The 20,381-nt window shown below is 39.0% G+C and overlaps 1 protein-coding gene across 1 annotated transcript in view; it reads right to left on the reverse strand.

Annotated features, from left to right (window-relative positions):
* Positions 1-779: 779 nt before the first annotated feature.
* Positions 780-20,381, reverse strand: part of LOC139444721 (uncharacterized) — a 32,596-nt gene continuing 12,994 nt past the window's right edge. Inside the window, exons 12-23 of the mRNA XM_071225651.1 lie at positions 19,556-19,789; positions 18,544-18,777; positions 17,532-17,765; positions 16,520-16,753; positions 15,508-15,741; positions 14,496-14,729; positions 13,484-13,717; positions 12,472-12,705; positions 11,460-11,693; positions 10,448-10,681; positions 9,436-9,669; positions 780-2,768 (exon numbers count right to left, since the gene is read on the reverse strand). Coding sequence (XP_071081752.1) covers positions 2,554-2,768; positions 9,436-9,669; positions 10,448-10,681; positions 11,460-11,693; positions 12,472-12,705; positions 13,484-13,717; positions 14,496-14,729; positions 15,508-15,741; positions 16,520-16,753; positions 17,532-17,765; positions 18,544-18,777; positions 19,556-19,789 — 2,789 coding nt within the window. The 3' untranslated portion in view covers positions 780-2,553. The remainder of the gene's footprint in view (positions 2,769-9,435; positions 9,670-10,447; positions 10,682-11,459; positions 11,694-12,471; positions 12,706-13,483; positions 13,718-14,495; positions 14,730-15,507; positions 15,742-16,519; positions 16,754-17,531; positions 17,766-18,543; positions 18,778-19,555; positions 19,790-20,381) is intronic.

Below are 20,381 nucleotides of genomic sequence, written 5' to 3' on the forward strand. Positions count from 1 at the left end.
AATCTGTACCAGGTACATTGTATCATAACTCAAAAGGGCAGATGGGGGTGAATCTGTATCAGGTACATTGTATCATACCTCAGAAGGGCATATGGGGTGAATCTGTACCAGGTTCATTGTATCATAACTCAGAAGGGCAGATGGGGTGAATCTGTACCAGGTTCATTGTATCATACCTCAGAAGGGCAGATGGGGGTGAATCTGTACCAGGTTCATTGTATCATAACTCAGAAGGGCAGCTCGGGGTGAAGCTGTATCAGGTACATTGTATCATAACCCAGAAGGGCATATGGGGTGAATCTGTACCAGGTAAATTGTATCATAACTGAGAAGGACAGAACGAGTAGATATGTAGCAGGTACATTGTATCATAAGTCAGAAGGGCAGGCACATCCTCCTCCTTTCCCTTCTGAGATACAATGTACCTGATACACATCCTCACCACTATTCCCCCACCACGTTAGTAATAATTTGGAAGTGAATTTCACATTGTGGTGGTTTACTCGGTTCAAAGTGTACATACCCTAGTAAACCACCATAATGTGAAGTTTATTTCCTATATATTCGTATATTTGAAGTTTGAGGGATGCCAATTTTACTGTAACGCACATTTTAGATGATTTACGTTGCCGGTTACATTGCAATGCAGTGACCCAATAGCGGACATATTTTTCACACTTTCGCAAAACAAAGTTGTTCCAACTCCGTAAATAAAACACACAACTCATTGTTCATCAACGAGAGTTACTTTTATTATTGTAACATCAGAATGACTTTCTTCTTTTTTTTCACCCGACCTTCACCTCTTAGTTGCTTCATGTACAACATATATTGACGTATGACATCACAACCGGTGATAAACTTTTACAAAAGGGTGTGTCCGCTGACAGTATGTGGGATTGTGCTTGGGAACTTTCGTACATACATAAATGTGCCACTCTTTCCTCACCTCGTTTTCACATGTAATCTATTTCGACTGAGTTTCTTATGGTGACAAAGACTATTTATCATTTGTTTCTAAAATGTATGAGGAATTCAGATATGTATGTATCGCAGCTCAGTTTGAAAATACGTGATATAACAGTCGTCTCATAACCGGCAAACGCGGACTTGATTTTGTAAACTGTGTCCATTATGGCGGAATGTTACTTCGGCGTTCGTGTTTACGTAATTTCCAAAATGTTCTAAACGATCATTGGGTTATCGGCGACGTTTCACAATGGTCATTGGTGATTTGATAATAAAAAAAAACAACATACACCTGAGATCACCGATATGCTATTTTTGAAATTCAATTCTCTGAGTAAATATCCAATATTTTGATTTCAAAACATGGTGAAATGGTGAGATTTACGATGTTCCGAATTTACAGAGGCCATTTTCAGAAGTTTTCATTGCTGAAAATGACATTGGATGATATCACAGAACAGGGAATTTCCCACGGAATTGAAAACCTCACAGAGTATGTGTGTGCTTCATGGATTTGAATTGCTCCACTCGGGGATCCCCCGTGAAAAGTAGCTCGTGTCAACGTCAAAAGGTAAATTTAATACTTTGTAAATGTCACTTTTTAAAATTTGTTGAAAAATGAAACGAGTCATGTGAACGAGTCAAACCAATTAAATCTTCGGACATCCCTTAAACTTCAAAATAAGAATTTATATTATAATATACAAAATGTAATGCGATATTTTTGGGCTCGTGTGTAATGGGAATATATTCTACATAGTAGATGAAAGGGATGGGGTAGGGTCTGTGCCGAATATGTTCAGAACCATAGATGGTGGCCTTATGTACCCGCTTTCATCATGGAATCAGAAAACAGTTTGAACGTACATTGAGGAGTTTGTGTACAAGACTTTAACGAGACTGGGAGCCTGTTTGTGTCGTGGCGCAAGGTTTAAAGGGTTCGCGTGAGTTTATTTGATGCTTATGTGACTTTTTCTGCGAGATCCTAATGGCGCCACTTTGGTAGCATATTTAATTTTTTAATCGAAATATCTCTCGAAATTTCAATTATTTTCTCCTTACTCTGATTTTTTCTCGTAATATCGATTATTTTCTTCTTATTTCAAGTTTATTTAAAAAATTGGTAATTTCTATTTTTTCTCGTTGCTTCAATTATTAAGTCGTTATTTCAATTATTCTCATTGCTTCGAGTTTTTTCTCGTGACTTCGATTATTTGCTCGAAATAACGAGAAAATAATTGAAATAACGATACAAAAAAAATATCGAAGTAACGAAAAAGAGCTCAAAATACCCAGGTGCCATCATTAGGCTTTCATAATTTTCTTGTGCTTCTGCATACAAGATGTAAACTTGCTAGATTTTCAAATCCGTTATAACGCTGACATCTTGGGGATGGGCACTGTTTGGGCCTTATCAGGGAAAAGTACTGTTCAGTCTACTGATTCCATGGTCAAGTGTTTCCATGGTTATTTTCTATGGTGACTTCAAACAGTCTGTTATTCACACGCTGATTGACAATAGAAAAGGGACTATCACCTCTGTGCGTATATTATACTGGTTGCCTGACACCTACCTGGCTTAGGTCAGACACTGTTGACGAAGTCACTGATTATGCTGTTGAAACTGTCCTTAATGTCGGTAATACTGCTGCTAAGAGCTTGGTTGGTCTCGGGAGCAAGGTTTTTCACATCGTCAATGAACTTGTTAACTTTACCAAATGCATCAATGAGTTTGAAGGCGGCGCCCAGCTTAGTGTTACTTGTCGCCTGACTGAGAAAGTCCAGGACACCAAGCCGGCCTAGCAATACACAAACGTCGCCAGTTGATAAGAAAGAAAGACCAACCCTGCACATACATACAATGTGTGGAGTTTTAACTGGAAACTGCTGTAATTTCACAAGATGTATTCGAACTATAGATCAGCTTGTACTGTGTAAATATTAATCAGCAATGACAATTTAGGGTTATTTTATACAGAAATAATTCATACTTCTGGAATCAAACACATAACAATGCGTGTCTGACTGTTTAGTTAACAAAAACATAAATGAACTCCATAACTGGGCAGTACCATAACAGTAATCTCACAAGAAATATTCAGTCAACAGGGCAGTTTCAGAAAAGATACAATATAAACAAGCAGAAAATATAGCTGCGGGCAGCGATGTCGGGCTCTATGGTTTCGAGAATTACTGAGTCATTCGGTTTCAGCCTACTCGAATCCGCTTTATAATACAGTGCATAAGAGTATTGTATAATGTAATTAACAATTTGATATTTCACTGACTTTTTCTTTAATAAGCATTTAGAAGTTGGAGTACTAAGTAAGGATAAGAATTTATGGATGAACAACTTCTTGATTACAATTAAGAGTGACGTTTCGGTGTAGGTTCTATCACCGTTATCAAGCAAGTGTGGTTGACAAGTATCTATACAAATAGGAGGCAGTGTTTATGCAGTAGAGTAGATATTGTTATACTGGAGTAGAGAAGCCTGTTATGTACACACAAGGGTAGTGATGACAATCGTCGGTGAAGTCAGTGACAGAAACAAAGGATGAAGCCAGTAATATAAACAACGGGATTATGGCTGATTGGGGCCTTTGATGAGTTGATGGTACGCCGGCGGATATGAAAATCAAAATCCAATATGGCCGCAACTAATAACTATCCCATCAAATATATCAATGTTTGATGTGTTATGTACGGAGACAAATCTCAGAAAGTTTGGTAGCATTTCATGTGGTGGATTCAGTGTCGTATGCTTTTGAAGACCTGTGTACCCAAAACACACTGTGAAAACCCTGAATCCAAAATGGCTGCCAAACCACGTGGCCAATGGCCAAAGTTAAAGAACAAAAGATGTCAAGCAACTAAAGCTGCAGGCACATGTAGAGTGTGAAAGTAATCGGAGTAGCGATTTCAGAGCAACGGGTAAAATACATCTCACGCCAATAGTGAGTGAGTGAGTAAGTATGGTTTTACGCCGCTTTTAGCAATATGACAGCAGGGGACACCAGAAATGGGCTTCACACATTGGTACCCATTTCGGGAATTGAACCCGGGTCTTCGGCGTGACGAGCCAACGCTTTAACCACTAGATTACCCGACCGCCCCTCATACCAATAAATCATTTAGTTCCAGTCAATTTGAATCCACTTTATAAATGCATTGCAGATGAATATGCTATAGTGTGATTTATTACTTCATATGTCATTAGACCGCCTCTGTGGTCTAGTGGTAGAGCCTCCGCCGGAGAGCGGAAGGTCCGGACTTCGATCCTCGACCGCGTCATACCAAAAGACGTTAAAAGATGGTACTTGTTGTTACCCTGTCTGGCGCTCGGCATTAAGGGGCTAAAACAAGGACTGGTCGGCTCGGAGTCAGTATACTGTGTCTGAGTGGGGTATTCATGTTAAACTGCGGCATGGTATCTCAGTGAGCTAGCACTATATATCGGCATCAGTCCGGACTAGTACAAGCAGCCCCACACACGTACATGCACGTCGCTATATAAGTGCAATAATCTTGGACGCGACGTTAAACCCCATTTCACCTCACCTCATATTTCATAAGTCCATTTTGACAAAATTGGCGGGAGCCAGAGCTTTCTTGGTTGTTTTCTACCCATTCCTTGTTCATATTCGAATCCTCAAATGGATTCTTTGTACCAATGCCGTCAAATAAAGACGCCGCTACGTAATTGACGTGTACAAGGGTGTCTCAGGGCATAGAACCCTAATAATAAATCGAACGATTACAATAGGACAATAGGATCACAATAATTATCTAGACGATCACACTCTACATACACACACGAAATTTGGTCGAAATCGGACCAGTAGTTTCCGAGTTACAAGTGTTCAAAGGTCTGCTATTCAGAGGTCTGCTGTACGGCAGCTTCGGGCAGGGTGAGAGGCAGGGTGGCAGGGGGTCAAATAGTTCGGGAGCATAGCTCTCTTGTCCATTGAGCTACAGTCAAACGAATTAGTGTTCTGACTTCGCCAGGGCCCCGGGTTTCTGTTGCATTGCTTAGATAAAGTGCTGAATCTGTTTCCGGCCTCGTCCAAGTTCGAATCCCCAATTGGTTTGGTTGTACCGACGCCGTCAAAAGTAAGGAAACGCTTGCAAGACATCGCCTCTACGATCACACTCTACATACACATACAAAATTTGGTCAAAATCGGACCAGTAGTTTCCGAGTTACAAGTGTTTAAAGGTCTGCTATTCAGAGGTCTGTTGTACGGCAGCTTGTGGCAGGGTGACAGGCAGGGTGACAGGCCGGGTGGCAGGGGGTCAAATAGTCCGGAGGCGTAGCTCCCTTGTCCATTGAGCTACAGTCAAACGGATTAGTGTTCTGACTTCGCCAGGACCCCGGGTTTCTGTTGCATTGCTTAGATAAAGTGCTTAATCTGTTTCCGACCTCGTCCATGTTCGAATCCCCAATTGGTTTGGTTGTACCGACGCCGTCCAAAGTAAGGAAATGCTTGCAAGTCATCGCCTCTACGACATTGACGTGTCCCAGAACGTCCCGGGATGTTCTACACCCATTTCAGACGCTGTCCATGTTCGAATCTGCAAATGGTTTGCTTGTACCAACGCCGTCACATGCAAGGAACCGCTTGCGAGACATCACCACATGTGTCCCAGTGAGTTTTTAACTCACGTTTGACTTTGACCATGTTCGAATCCTCAAATGGTTTGCTTGTAACAACGCCGTCAAATGTAAGGAACTGCTTGTGAGACATCACCACAACGAAATTGACATCTGCCTGTGTTTTAACCAATTTCCTACATCGACCATGTTCGAATCCTCAAATGGTTTGCTTGTACCAACGCCGTCAAAAGACAGACACCGCTTGCAGAACATTGTCGCTATGAAATTGGCGTGCGCCGGAGTGTCAGAGGGCTACTTAACTCATTTCCGACCTCGACCATGTTTGAATCCTTATATGGTTTGCTTGTACCATCGCGTCTAATTTAAGCAGCGCTTGCAGGACATCGCCGCTACGAAATTGATGGCTCTGGGGTATACCCTTTATCTTCTAAACCCATTTCTGACTTCGACCATGTTTAAATCCTAAACTGGTTTGCTTGTACCAACTCCGTCAAATGTAGGCAGCGGTTGCGGACATTGCCGCTATGACATTCGCATGTGCCGGGTGTCAAAGGCTGTTCTAAACCTATCTACGACCTCGAACCTCGAATCCTCATGTTCGAATCCACAAAGGGTTTGCTTGTACCAACTCAGTCAAAAGATAGTCACCGTTTGCAGGACGTCACCGCTCCGAAAATGAGCGTGCCAGAGTGAATCAGAGTGTTCTAAATCCATTTCAGACCTAGACCATGTTCGAATCCTCAAGTGGTTTGTTTGTACCAACGTCGTAAAACATAGTAACTGCAGGCAGGTTGGACATGGTCGCAAGAAATTGGCCTGTTCTGGGGGTGTCGGGGGCCACGCCGGCCCAGACATCAAGGAAAGCATTTGGCAAGTCAGGGAACCTGACCACCAAATCCTGATAATCGCCTATCAAGACAAGCATGGGCTGCTGAAGACCAATTCTAACCCTCATCTTCAAGAGTAGTCTACAGTCAAAGGGAAATAATCCTACCTAGATTTTACGAGGCTTCATTCTTAGTATTTTTGAAATAAATAATCACATATTACCACCAAGCAGTGTTACTTTTAGCATGCAACCAAGAACACAAAATGAAGTACATATGTGAAACTAACTTCATGCAAACTTTCAATAGTTTCTTTAAAGAACCTTACAAGATATGATCTTCAAAGTAAAATTTCGGTGATGAAAATCAAAATCAAATTTGGCCGCAACTATCAAAGATGGCCAATGACAGCTATTAAAATATTGATTTGTTGTGTATGGAGACAATTCTCAGAAAGTTTGGAAGCATTTCATTAAGCGGATTCAGAGTTCCATGCTTTTGAAGACATGTACCCCCAAAACACTGGGAAAACCTTGAATTCAATATGGCTGCCAAACCACGTGACCAATGGCCAAAGTCAAAGAACAAAAAATGGCAGGCACCTAAAGCAGCAGACACATGCCAATTTTGAAAGTAATCGGACAAGCGGTTTGGGAGCAATAGGCCAACATAAATGTTAAAAAAAAATCTTGTTTTTTGGTTATCTGCCCTTGGTCTTTGGGCCTACGGCCTTGGGATTTTTGTGGTATCTCCTTCAGGACATTGGGAATCTTGGTGCCAATTTTGAAGAGATTCTGAGCTGTAGTTCTTGAGTTATGATTGGAACAAAAAACGCCGGAATAATAATAATAATAATAAATAATAATAATAATAATAATAATAAATCCAACGATTAAAATAGGTCTCTTGCCTTTCAGGCATAGAGCCCTAATAATAATAATAAATCGAACGATTACAATAGGTCTCTTGCCTTTCAGGCATAGAGCCCTAATAATTTACTTTTCTGAGCACCACCACTCATGAGAGAGCTGGTGATTTCACTGATGATGCCGTTCATGCTGCCCTTAATGTCACTGATGCTGCTGTTCAAGGCCTTGTGCATCTGGGGCAAGATTCTTCAGATCATCTATGAACTTGCTGACTTTGCCAAAAGCATTGATCACTTTGAAAGCTGTTCCGAGCTCGGTACCATTGGTGGCACCAGACAGGAAGTCCATCAGACCACGACGACCTGTGTCGATGATAAATGGACTTTTAAATATTTATTCATTTGCCTGTTTCTACATATGTTTTGCCGAAAACAAACCTAATTTTGATATGTATGCATTATCATCATGTACATTCAGGCGGTTCTGCACCCAGTAAAATCGTTCTGATTAGAACAATTTCGTTTTAACGAATCACTGGTAAGTAGTGCCGTCCCTTGTTCTACATAGATTAAGGTGCCCAACAGAAAACATAGAGATTGCGGGGTGTTTTTTTAGATTAACGGGGCTCGTCCTTATGAGGCTCCATTGTATTTCCATGCATAATATCCATCCAATAATAAATATCAGCATTGTTTACCACAATATGAATGATTTGTACTGTGTAAATATTAATCAGCAATGAGGGTTCAGGATTTGATTCCAAGTCATGTACATTTCTTGCTTCTGGAATGAAACACAGGAGTACAATAAAAGTATCTTCAGGTGTATTCTAAATATAACCTAAATGCCGTTTACCAGTAGAAAAGTATGTACATTTATAGAGGCCTGTCTCTGTTTAGTTCACCATAACAAGGATGAAAATCAACTTAGGTCAATTAATGTGTGAAAACAAACCTGAATTAAAAACGTTCTTCGTCATGTGTTTTGCCAAGCGTTTCAAACCGAATAGCACTCTTTTCGTGAAAAATCAACTTTAGACAATGTGTGCTCCTAAATTGGGCACTTACCATCATTGTGATCTCACAAGAAATATTCAGTCAACAGGTCAGTTTCAGAAAAGATACAATATAAATAATTTACTTTTCTGAGCACCACCACTCATGAGAGAGCTGGTGATTTCACTGATGATGCTGTTCATGCTGCCCTTAATGTCACTGATGCTGCTGTTCAAGGCCTTGTGTGCATCTGGGGCAAGATTCTTCAGATCATCTATGAACTTGCTGACTTTGCCAAAAGCATTGATCACTTTGAAAGCTGTTCCGAGCTCGGTACCATTGGTGGCACCAGACAGGAAGTCCATCAGACCACGACGACCTGTGTCGATGATAAATGGACTTTTAAATATTTATTCATTTGCCTGTTTCTACATATGTTTTGCCGAAAACAAACCTAATTTTGATATGTATGCATTATCATCATGTACATTCAGGCAGTTCTGCAACCAGTAAAATCGTTCTGATTAGAACAATTTCGTTTTAACGAATCACTGGTAAGTAGTGCCGTCCCTTGTTCTACATAGATTAAGGTGCCCAACAGAAAACATAGAGATTGCGGGGTGTTTTTTTAGATTAACTGGGCTCGTCCTTATGAGGTTCAATTGTATTTCCATGCATAATATCCATCCAATAATAAATATCAGCATTGTTTACCACAATATGAATGATTTGTACTGTGTAAATGTTAATCAGCAATGAGGGTTCAGGATTTGATTCCAAGTCATGTACATTTCTTGCTTCTGGAATGAAACACAGGAGTACAATAAAAGTATCTTCAGGTGTATTCTAAATATAACCTAAATGCCGTTTACCAGTAGAAAAGTATGTACATTTATAGGGGCCTGTCTCTGTTTAGTTCACCATAACAAGGATGAAAATCAACTTAGGTCAATTAATGTGTGAAAACAAACCTGAATTAAAAACGTTCTTCGTCATGTGTTTTGCCAAGCGTTTCAAACCGAATAGCACTCTTTTCGTGAAAAATCAACTTTAGACAATGTGTGCTCCTAAATTGGGCACTTACCATCATTGTGATCTCACAAGAAATATTCAGTCAACAGGTCAGTTTCAGAAAAGATACAATATAAATAATTTACTTTTCTGAGCACCACCACTCATGAGAGAGCTGGTGATTTCACTGATGATGCTGTTCATGCTGCCCTTAATGTCACTGATGCTGCTGTTCAAGGCCTTGTGTGCATCTGGGGCAAGATTCTTCAGATCATCTATGAACTTGCTGACTTTGCCAAAAGCATTGATCACTTTGAAAGCTGTTCCGAGCTCGGTACCATTGGTGGCACCAGACAGGAAGTCCATCAGACCACGACGACCTGTGTCGATGATAAATGGACTTTTAAATATTTATTCATTTGCCTGTTTCTACATATGTTTTGCCGAAAACAAACCTAATTTTGATATGTATGCATTATCATCATGTACATTCAGGCGGTTCTGCAACCAGTAAAATCGTTCTGATTAGAACAATTTCGTTTTAACGAATCACTGGTAAGTAGTGCCGTCCCTTGTTCTACATAGATTAAGGTGCCCAACAGAAAACATAGAGATTGCGGGGTGTTTTTTTAGATTAACTGGGCTCGTCCTTATGAGGTTCAATTGTATTTCCATGCATAATATCCATCCAATAATAAATATCAGCATTGTTTACCACAATATGAATGATTTGTACTGTGTAAATATTAATCAGCAATGAGGGTTCAGGATTTGATTCCAAGTCATGTACATTTCTTGCTTCTGGAATGAAACACAGGAGTACAATAAAAGTATCTTCAGGTGTATTCTAAATATAACCTAAATGCCGTTTACCAGTAGAAAAGTATGTACATTTATAGGGGCCTGTCTCTGTTTAGTTCACCATAACAAGGATGAAAATCAACTTAGGTCAATTAATGTGTGAAAACAAACCTGAATTAAAAACGTTCTTCGTCATGTGTTTTGCCAAGCGTTTCAAACCGAATAGCACTCTTTTCGTGAAAAATCAACTTTAGACAATGTGTGCTCCTAAATTGGGCACTTACCATCATTGTGATCTCACAAGAAATATTCAGTCAACAGGTCAGTTTCAGAAAAGATACAATATAAATAATTTACTTTTCTGAGCACCACCACTCATGAGAGAGCTGGTGATTTCACTGATGATGCTGTTCATGCTGCCCTTAATGTCACTGATGCTGCTGTTCAAGGCCTTGTGTGCATCTGGGGCAAGATTCTTCAGATCATCTATGAACTTGCTGACTTTGCCAAAAGCATTGATCACTTTGAAAGCTGTTCCGAGCTCGGTACCATTGGTGGCACCAGACAGGAAGTCCATCAGACCACGACGACCTGTGTCGATGATAAATGGACTTTTAAATATTTATTCATTTGCCTGTTTCTACATATGTTTTGCCGAAAACAAACCTAATTTTGATATGTATGCATTATCATCATGTACATTCAGGCGGTTCTGCACCCAGTAAAATCGTTCTGATTAGAACAATTTCGTTTTAACGAATCACTGGTAAGTAGTGCCGTCCCTTGTTCTACATAGATTAAGGTGCCCAACAGAAAACATAGAGATTGCGGGGTGTTTTTTTAGATTAACGGGGCTCGTCCTTATGAGGCTCCATTGTATTTCCATGCATAATATCCATCCAATAATAAATATCAGCATTGTTTACCACAATATGAATGATTTGTACTGTGTAAATATTAATCAGCAATGAGGGTTCAGGATTTGATTCCAAGTCATGTACATTTCTTGCTTCTGGAATGAAACACAGGAGTACAATAAAAGTATCTTCAGGTGTATTCTAAATATAACCTAAATGCCGTTTACCAGTAGAAAAGTATGTACATTTATAGAGGCCTGTCTCTGTTTAGTTCACCATAACAAGGATGAAAATCAACTTAGGTCAATTAATGTGTGAAAACAAACCTGAATTAAAAACGTTCTTCGTCATGTGTTTTGCCAAGCGTTTCAAACCGAATAGCACTCTTTTCGTGAAAAATCAACTTTAGACAATGTGTGCTCCTAAATTGGGCACTTACCATCATTGTGATCTCACAAGAAATATTCAGTCAACAGGTCAGTTTCAGAAAAGATACAATATAAATAATTTACTTTTCTGAGCACCACCACTCATGAGAGAGCTGGTGATTTCACTGATGATGCTGTTCATGCTGCCCTTAATGTCACTGATGCTGCTGTTCAAGGCCTTGTGTGCATCTGGGGCAAGATTCTTCAGATCATCTATGAACTTGCTGACTTTGCCAAAAGCATTGATCACTTTGAAAGCTGTTCCGAGCTCGGTACCATTGGTGGCACCAGACAGGAAGTCCATCAGACCACGACGACCTGTGTCGATGATAAATGGACTTTTAAATATTTATTCATTTGCCTGTTTCTACATATGTTTTGCCGAAAACAAACCTAATTTTGATATGTATGCATTATCATCATGTACATTCAGGCGGTTCTGCACCCAGTAAAATCGTTCTGATTAGAACAATTTCGTTTTAACGAATCACTGGTAAGTAGTGCCGTCCCTTGTTCTACATAGATTAAGGTGCCCAACAGAAAACATAGAGATTGCGGGGTGTTTTTTTAGATTAACTGGGCTCGTCCTTATGAGGCTCCATTGTATTTCCATGCATAATATCCATCCAATAATAAATATCAGCATTGTTTACCACAATATGAATGATTTGTACTGTGTAAATATTAATCAGCAATGAGGGTTCAGGATTTGATTCCAAGTCATGTACATTTCTTGCTTCTGGAATGAAACACAGGAGTACAATAAAAGTATCTTCAGGTGTATTCTAAATATAACCTAAATGCCGTTTACCAGTAGAAAAGTATGTACATTTATAGAGGCCTGTCTCTGTTTAGTTCACCATAACAAGGATGAAAATCAACTTAGGTCAATAAATGTGTGAAAACAAACCTGAATTAAAAACGTTCTTCGTCATGTGTTTTGCCAAGCGTTTCAAACCGAATAGCACTCTTTTCGTGAAAAATCAACTTTAGACAATGTGTGCTCCTAAATTGGGCACTTACCATCATTGTGATCTCACAAGAAATATTCAGTCAACAGGTCAGTTTCAGAAAAGATACAATATAAATAATTTACTTTTCTGAGCACCACCACTCATGAGAGAGCTGGTGATTTCACTGATGATGCTGTTCATGCTGCCCTTAATGTCACTGATGCTGCTGTTCAAGGCCTTGTGTGCATCTGGGGCAAGATTCTTCAGATCATCTATGAACTTGCTGACTTTGCCAAAAGCATTGATCACTTTGAAAGCTGTTCCGAGCTCGGTACCATTGGTGGCACCAGACAGGAAGTCCATCAGACCACGACGACCTGTGTCGATGATAAATGGACTTTTAAATATTTATTCATTTGCCTGTTTCTACATATGTTTTGCCGAAAACAAACCTAATTTTGATATGTATGCATTATCATCATGTACATTCAGGCGGTTCTGCACCCAGTAAAATCGTTCTGATTAGAACAATTTCGTTTTAACGAATCACTGGTAAGTAGTGCCGTCCCTTGTTCTACATAGATTAAGGTGCCCAACAGAAAACATAGAGATTGCGGGGTGTTTTTTTAGATTAACGGGGCTCGTCCTTATGAGGCTCCATTGTATTTCCATGCATAATATCCATCCAATAATAAATATCAGCATTGTTTACCACAATATGAATGATTTGTACTGTGTAAATATTAATCAGCAATGAGGGTTCAGGATTTGATTCCAAGTCATGTACATTTCTTGCTTCTGGAATGAAACACAGGAGTACAATAAAAGTATCTTCAGGTGTATTCTAAATATAACCTAAATGCCGTTTACCAGTAGAAAAGTATGTACATTTATAGAGGCCTGTCTCTGTTTAGTTCACCATAACAAGGATGAAAATCAACTTAGGTCAATAAATGTGTGAAAACAAACCTGAATTAAAAACGTTCTTCGTCATGTGTTTTGCCAAGCGTTTCCAACCGAATAGCACTCTTTTCGTGAAAAATCAACTTTAGACAATGTGTGCTCCTAAACTAGGCACTTACCATCATTGTGATCTCACAAGAAATATTCAGTCAACAGGTCAGTTTCAGAAAAGATACAATATAAATAATTTACTTTTCTGAGCACCACCACTCATGAGAGAGCTGGTGATTTCACTGATGATGCTGTTCATGCTGCCCTTAATGTCACTGATGCTGCTGTTCAAGGCCTTGTGTGCATCTGGGGCAAGATTCTTCAGATCATCTATGAACTTGCTGACTTTGCCAAAAGCATTGATCACTTTGAAAGCTGTTCCGAGCTCGGTACCATTGGTGGCACCAGACAGGAAGTCCATCAGACCACGACGACCTGTGTCGATGATAAATGGACTTTTAAATATTTATTCATTTGCCTGTTTCTACATATGTTTTGCCGAAAACAAACCTAATTTTGATATGTATGCATTATCATCATGTACATTCAGGCAGTTCTGCAACCAGTAAAATCGTTCTGATTAGAACAATTTCGTTTTAACGAATCACTGGTAAGTAGTGCCGTCCCTTGTTCTACATAGATTAAGGTGCCCAACAGAAAACATAGAGATTGCGGGGTGTTTTTTTAGATTAACGGGGCTCGTCCTTATGAGGTTCCATTGTATTTCCATGCATAATATCCATCCAATAATAAATATCAGCATTGTTTACCACAATATGAATGATTTGTACTGTGTAAATATTAATCAGCAATGAGGGTTCAGGATTTGATTCCAAGTCATGTACATTTCTTGCTTCTGGAATGAAACACAGGAGTACAATAAAAGTATCTTCAGGTGTATTCTAAATATAACCTAAATGCCGTTTACCAGTAGAAAAGTATGTACATTTATAGAGGCCTGTCTCTGTTTAGTTCACCATAACAAGGATGAAAATCAACTTAGGTCAATTAATGTGTGAAAACAAACCTGAATTAAAAACGTTCTTCGTCATGTGTTTTGCCAAGCGTTTCAAACCGAATAGCACTCTTTTCGTGAAAAATCAACTTTAGACAATGTGTGCTCCTAAATTGGGCACTTACCATCATTGTGATCTCACAAGAAATATTCAGTCAACAGGTCAGTTTCAGAAAAGATACAATATAAATAATTTACTTTTCTGAGCACCACCACTCATGAGAGAGCTGGTGATTTCACTGATGATGCTGTTCATGCTGCCCTTAATGTCACTGATGCTGCTGTTCAAGGCCTTGTGTGCATCTGGGGCAAGATTCTTCAGATCATCTATGAACTTGCTGACTTTGCCAAAAGCATTGATCACTTTGAAAGCTGTTCCGAGCTCGGTACCATTGGTGGCACCAGACAGGAAGTCCATCAGACCACGACGACCTGTGTCGATGATAAATGGACTTTTAAATATTTATTCATTTGCCTGTTTCTACATATGTTTTGCCGAAAACCAACCTAATTTTGATATGTATGCATTATCATCATGTACATTCAGGCGGTTCTGCAACCAGTAAAATCGTTCTGATTAGAACAATTTCGTTTTAACGAATCACTGGTAAGTAGTGCCGTCCCTTGTTCTACATAGATTAAGGTGCCCAACAGAAAACATAGAGATTGCGGGGTGTTTTTTTAGATTAACGGGGCTCGTCCTTATGAGGTTCCATTGTATTTCCATGCATAATATCCATCCAATAATAAATATCAGCATTGTTTACCACAATATGAATGATTTGTACTGTGTAAATATTAATCAGCAATGAGGGTTCAGGATTTGATTCCAAGTCATGTACATTTCTTGCTTCTGGAATGAAACACAGGAGTACAATAAAAGTATCTTCAGGTGTATTCTAAATATAACCTAAATGCCGTTTACCAGTAGAAAAGTATGTACATTTATAGAGGCCTGTCTCTGTTTAGTTCACCATAACAAGGATGAAAATCAACTTAGGTCAATTAATGTGTGAAAACAAACCTGAATTAAAAACGTTCTTCGTCATGTGTTTTGCCAAGCGTTTCAAACCGAATAGCACTCTTTTCGTGAAAAATCAACTTTAGACAATGTGTGCTCCTAAATTGGGCACTTACCATCATTGTGATCTCACAAGAAATATTCAGTCAACAGGTCAGTTTCAGAAAAGATACAATATAAATAATTTACTTTTCTGAGCACCACCACTCATGAGAGAGCTGGTGATTTCACTGATGATGCTGTTCATGCTGCCCTTAATGTCACTGATGCTGCTGTTCAAGGCCTTGTGTGCATCTGGGGCAAGATTCTTCAGATCATCTATGAACTTGCTGACTTTGCCAAAAGCATTGATCACTTTGAAAGCTGTTCCGAGCTCGGTACCATTGGTGGCACCAGACAGGAAGTCCATCAGACCACGACGACCTGTGTCGATGATAAATGGACTTTTAAATATTTATTCATTTGCCTGTTTCTACATATGTTTTGCCGAAAACCAACCTAATTTTGATATGTATGCATTATCATCATGTACATTCAGGCGGTTCTGCAACCAGTAAAATCGTTCTGATTAGAACAATTTCGTTTTAACGAATCACTGGTAAGTAGTGCCGTCCCTTGTTCTACATAGATTAAGGTGCCCAACAGAAAACATAGAGATTGCGGGGTGTTTTTTTAGATTAACGGGGCTCGTCCTTATGAGGTTCCATTGTATTTCCATGCATAATATCCATCCAATAATAAATATCAGCATTGTTTACCACAATATGAATGATTTGTACTGTGTAAATGTTAATCAGCAATGAGGGTTCAGGATTTGATTCCAAGTCATGTACATTTCTTGCTTCTGGAATGAAACACAGGAGTACAATAAAAGTATCTTCAGGTGTATTCTAAATATAACCTAAATGCCGTTTACCAGTAGAAAAGTATGTACATTTATAGAGGCCTGTCTCTGTTTAGTTCACCATAACAAGGATGAAAATCAACTTAGGTCAATAAATGTGTGAAAACAAACCTGAATTAAAAACGTTCTTCGTCATGTGTTTTGCCAAGCGTTTCAAACCGAATAGCACTCTTTTCGTGAAAAATCAACTTTAGACAATGTGTGCTCCTAAACTAGGCACTTACCATCATTGTGATCTCACAAGAAATATTCAGTCAACAGGTCAGTTTCAGAAAAGATACAATATAAATAATTTACTTTTCTGAGCACCACCACTCATGAGAGAGCTGGTGATTTCACTGATGATGCTGTTCATGCTGCCCTTAATGTCACTGATGCTGCTGTTCAAGGCCTTGTGTGCATCTGGGGCAAGATTCTTCAGATCATCTATGAACTTGCTGACTTTGCCAAAAGCATTGATCACTTTGAAAGCTGTTCCGAGCTCGGTACCATTGGTGGCACCAGACAGGAAGTCCATCAGACCACGACGACCTGTGTCGATGATAAATGGACTTTTAAATATTTATTCATTTGCCTGTTTCTACATATGTTTTGCCGAAAACCAACCTAATTTTGATATGTATGCATTATCATCATGTACATTCAGGCGGTTCTGCAACCAGTAAAATCGTTCTGATTAGAACAATTTCGTTTTAACGAATCACTGGTAAGTAGTGCCGTCCCTTGTTCTACATAGATTAAGGTGCCCAACAGAAAACATAGAGATTGCGGGGTGTTTTTTTAGATTAACGGGGCTCGTCCTTATGAGGTTCCATTGTATTTCCATGCATAATATCCATCCAATAATAAATATCAGCATTGTTTACCACAATATGAATGATTTGTACTGTGTAAATATTAATCAGCAATGAGGGTTCAGGATTTGATTCCAAGTCATGTACATTTCTTGCTTCTGGAATGAAACACAGGAGTACAATAAAAGTATCTTCAGGTGTATTCTAAATATAACCTAAATGCCGTTTACCAGTAGAAAAGTATGTACATTTATAGAGGCCTGTCTCTGTTTAGTTCACCATAACAAGGATGAAAATCAACTTAGGTCAATTAATGTGTGAAAACAAACCTGAATTAAAAACGTTCTTCGTCATGTGTTTTGCCAAGCGTTTCAAACCGAATAGCACTCTTTTCGTGAAAAATCAACTTTAGACAATGTGTGCTCCTAAATTGGGCACTTACCATCATTGTGATCTCACAAGAAATATTCAGTCAACAGGTCAGTTTCAGAAAAGATACAATATAAATAATTTACTTTTCTGAGCACCACCACTCATGAGAGAGCTGGTGATTTCACTGATGATGCTGTTCATGCTGCCCTTAATGTCACTGATGCTGCTGTTCAAGGCCTTGTGTGCATCTGGGGCAAGATTCTTCAGATCATCTATGAACTTGCTGACTTTGCCAAAAGCATTGATCACTTTGAAAGCTGTTCCGAGCTCGGTACCATTGGTGGCACCAGACAGGAAGTCCATCAGACCACGACGACCTGTGTCGATGATAAATGGACTTTTAAATATTTATTCATTTGCCTGTTTCTACATATGTTTTGCCGAAAACCAACCTAATTTTGATATGTATGCATTATCATCATGTACATTCAGGCGGTTCTGCAACCAGTAAAATCGTTCTGATTAGAACAATTTCGTTTTAACGAATCACTGGTAAGTAGTGCCGTCCCTTGTTCTACATAGATTAAGGTGCCCAACAGAAAACATAGAGATTGCGGGGTGTTTTTTTAGATTAACGGGGCTCGTCCTTATGAGGTTCCATTGTATTTCCATGCATAATATCCATCCAATAATAAATATCAGCATTGTTTACCACAATATGAATGATTTGTACTGTGTAAATATTAATCAGCAATGAGGGTTCAGGATTTGATTCCAAGTCATGTACATTTCTTGCTTCTGGAATGAAACACAGGAGTACAATAAAAGTATCTTCAGGTGTATTCTAAATATAACCTAAATGCCGTTTACCAGTAGAAAAGTATGTACATTTATAGAGGCCTGTCTCTGTTTAGTTCACCATAACAAGGATGAAAATCAACTTAGGTCAATTAATGTGTGAAAACAAACCTGAATTAAAAACGTTCTTCGTCATGTGTTTTGCCAAGCGTTTCAAACCGAATAGCACTCTTTTCGTGAAAAATCAACTTTAGACAATGTGTGCTCCTAAATTGGGCACTTACCATCATTGTGATCTCACAAGAAATATTCAGTCAACAGGTCAGTTTCAGAAAAGATACAATATAAATAATTTACTTTTCTGAGCACCACCACTCATGAGAGAGCTGGTGATTTCACTGATGATGCTGTTCATGCTGCCCTTAATGTCACTGATGCTGCTGTTCAAGGCCTTGTGTGCATCTGGGGCAAGATTCTTCAGATCATCTATGAACTTGCTGACTTTGCCAAAAGCATTGATCACTTTGAAAGCTGTTCCGAGCTCGGTACCATTGGTGGCACCAGACAGGAAGTCCATCAGACCACGACGACCTGTGTCGATGATAAATGGACTTTTAAATATTTATTCATTTGCCTGTTTCTACATATGTTTTGCCGAAAACCAACCTAATTTTGATATGTATGCATTATCATCATGTACATTCAGGCGGTTCTGCAACCAGTAAAATCGTTCTGATTAGAACAATTTCGTTTTAACGAATCACTGGTAAGTAGTGCCGTCCCTTGTTCTACATAGATTAAGGTGCCCAACAGAAAACATAGAGATTGCGGGGTGTTTTTTTAGATTAACGGGGCTCGTCCTTATGAGGTTCCATTGTATTTCCATGCATAATATCCATCCAATAATAAATATCAGCATTGTTTACCACAATATGAATGATTTGTACTGTGTAAATATTAATCAGCAATGAGGGTTCAGGATTTGATTCCAAGTCATGTACATTTCTTGCTTCTGGAATGAAACACAGGAGTACAATAAAAGTATCTTCAGGTGTATTCTAAATATAACCTAAATGCCGTTTACCAGTAGAAAAGTATGTACATTTATAGAGGCCTGTCTCTGTTTAGTTCACCATAACAAGGATGAAAATCAACTTAGGTCAATTAATGTGTGAAAACAAACCTGAATTAAAAACGTTCTTCGTCATGTGTTTTGCCAAGCGTTTCAAACCGAATAGCACTCTTTTCGTGAAAAATCAACTTTAGACAATGTGTGCTCCTAAATTGGGCACTTACCATCATTGTGATCTCACAAGAAATATTCAGTCAACAGGTCAGTTTCAGAAAAGATACAATATAAATAATTTACTTTTCTGAGCACCACCACTCATGAGAGAGCTGGTGATTTCACTGATGATGCTGTTCATGCTGCCCTTAATGTCACTGATGCTGCTGTTCAAGGCCTTGTGTGCATCTGGGGCAAGATTCTTCAGATCATCTATGAACTTGCTGACTTTGCCAAAAGCATTGATCACTTTGAAAGCTGTTCCGAGCTCGGTACCATTGGTGGCACCAGACAGGAAGTCCATCAGACCACGACGACCTGTGTCGATGATAAATGGACTTTTAAATATTTATTCATTTGCCTGTTTCTACATATGTTTTGCCGAAAACAAACCTAATTTTGATATGTATGCATTATCATCATGTACATTCAGGCGGTTCTGCAACCAGTAAAATCGTTCTGATTAGAACAATTTCGTTTTAACGAATCACTGGTAAGTAGTGCCGTCCCTTGTTCTACATAGATTAAGGTGCCCAACAGAAAACATAGAGATTGCGGGGTGTTTTTTTAGATTAACGGGGCTCGTCCTTATGAGGTTCCATTGTATTTCCATGCATAATATCCATCCAATAATAAATATCAGCATTGTTTACCACAATATGAATGATTTGTACTGTGTAAATATTAATCAGCAATGAGGGTTCAGGATTTGATTCCAAGTCATGTACATTTCTTGCTTCTGGAATGAAACACAGGAGTACAATAAAAGTATCTTCAGGTGTATTCTAAATATAACCTAAATGCCGTTTACCAGTAGAAAAGTATGTACATTTATAGAGGCCTGTCTCTGTTTAGTTCACCATAACAAGGATGAAAATCAACTTAGGTCAATTAATGTGTGAAAACAAAC

This window comes from Haliotis cracherodii, unplaced genomic scaffold (genome assembly GCF_022045235.1).
Source record: "Haliotis cracherodii isolate W230 unplaced genomic scaffold, xgHalCrac1.p SCAF_6, whole genome shotgun sequence".
In the NCBI taxonomy this organism is placed as follows: Eukaryota; Metazoa; Mollusca; class Gastropoda; order Lepetellida; family Haliotidae; genus Haliotis; species Haliotis cracherodii.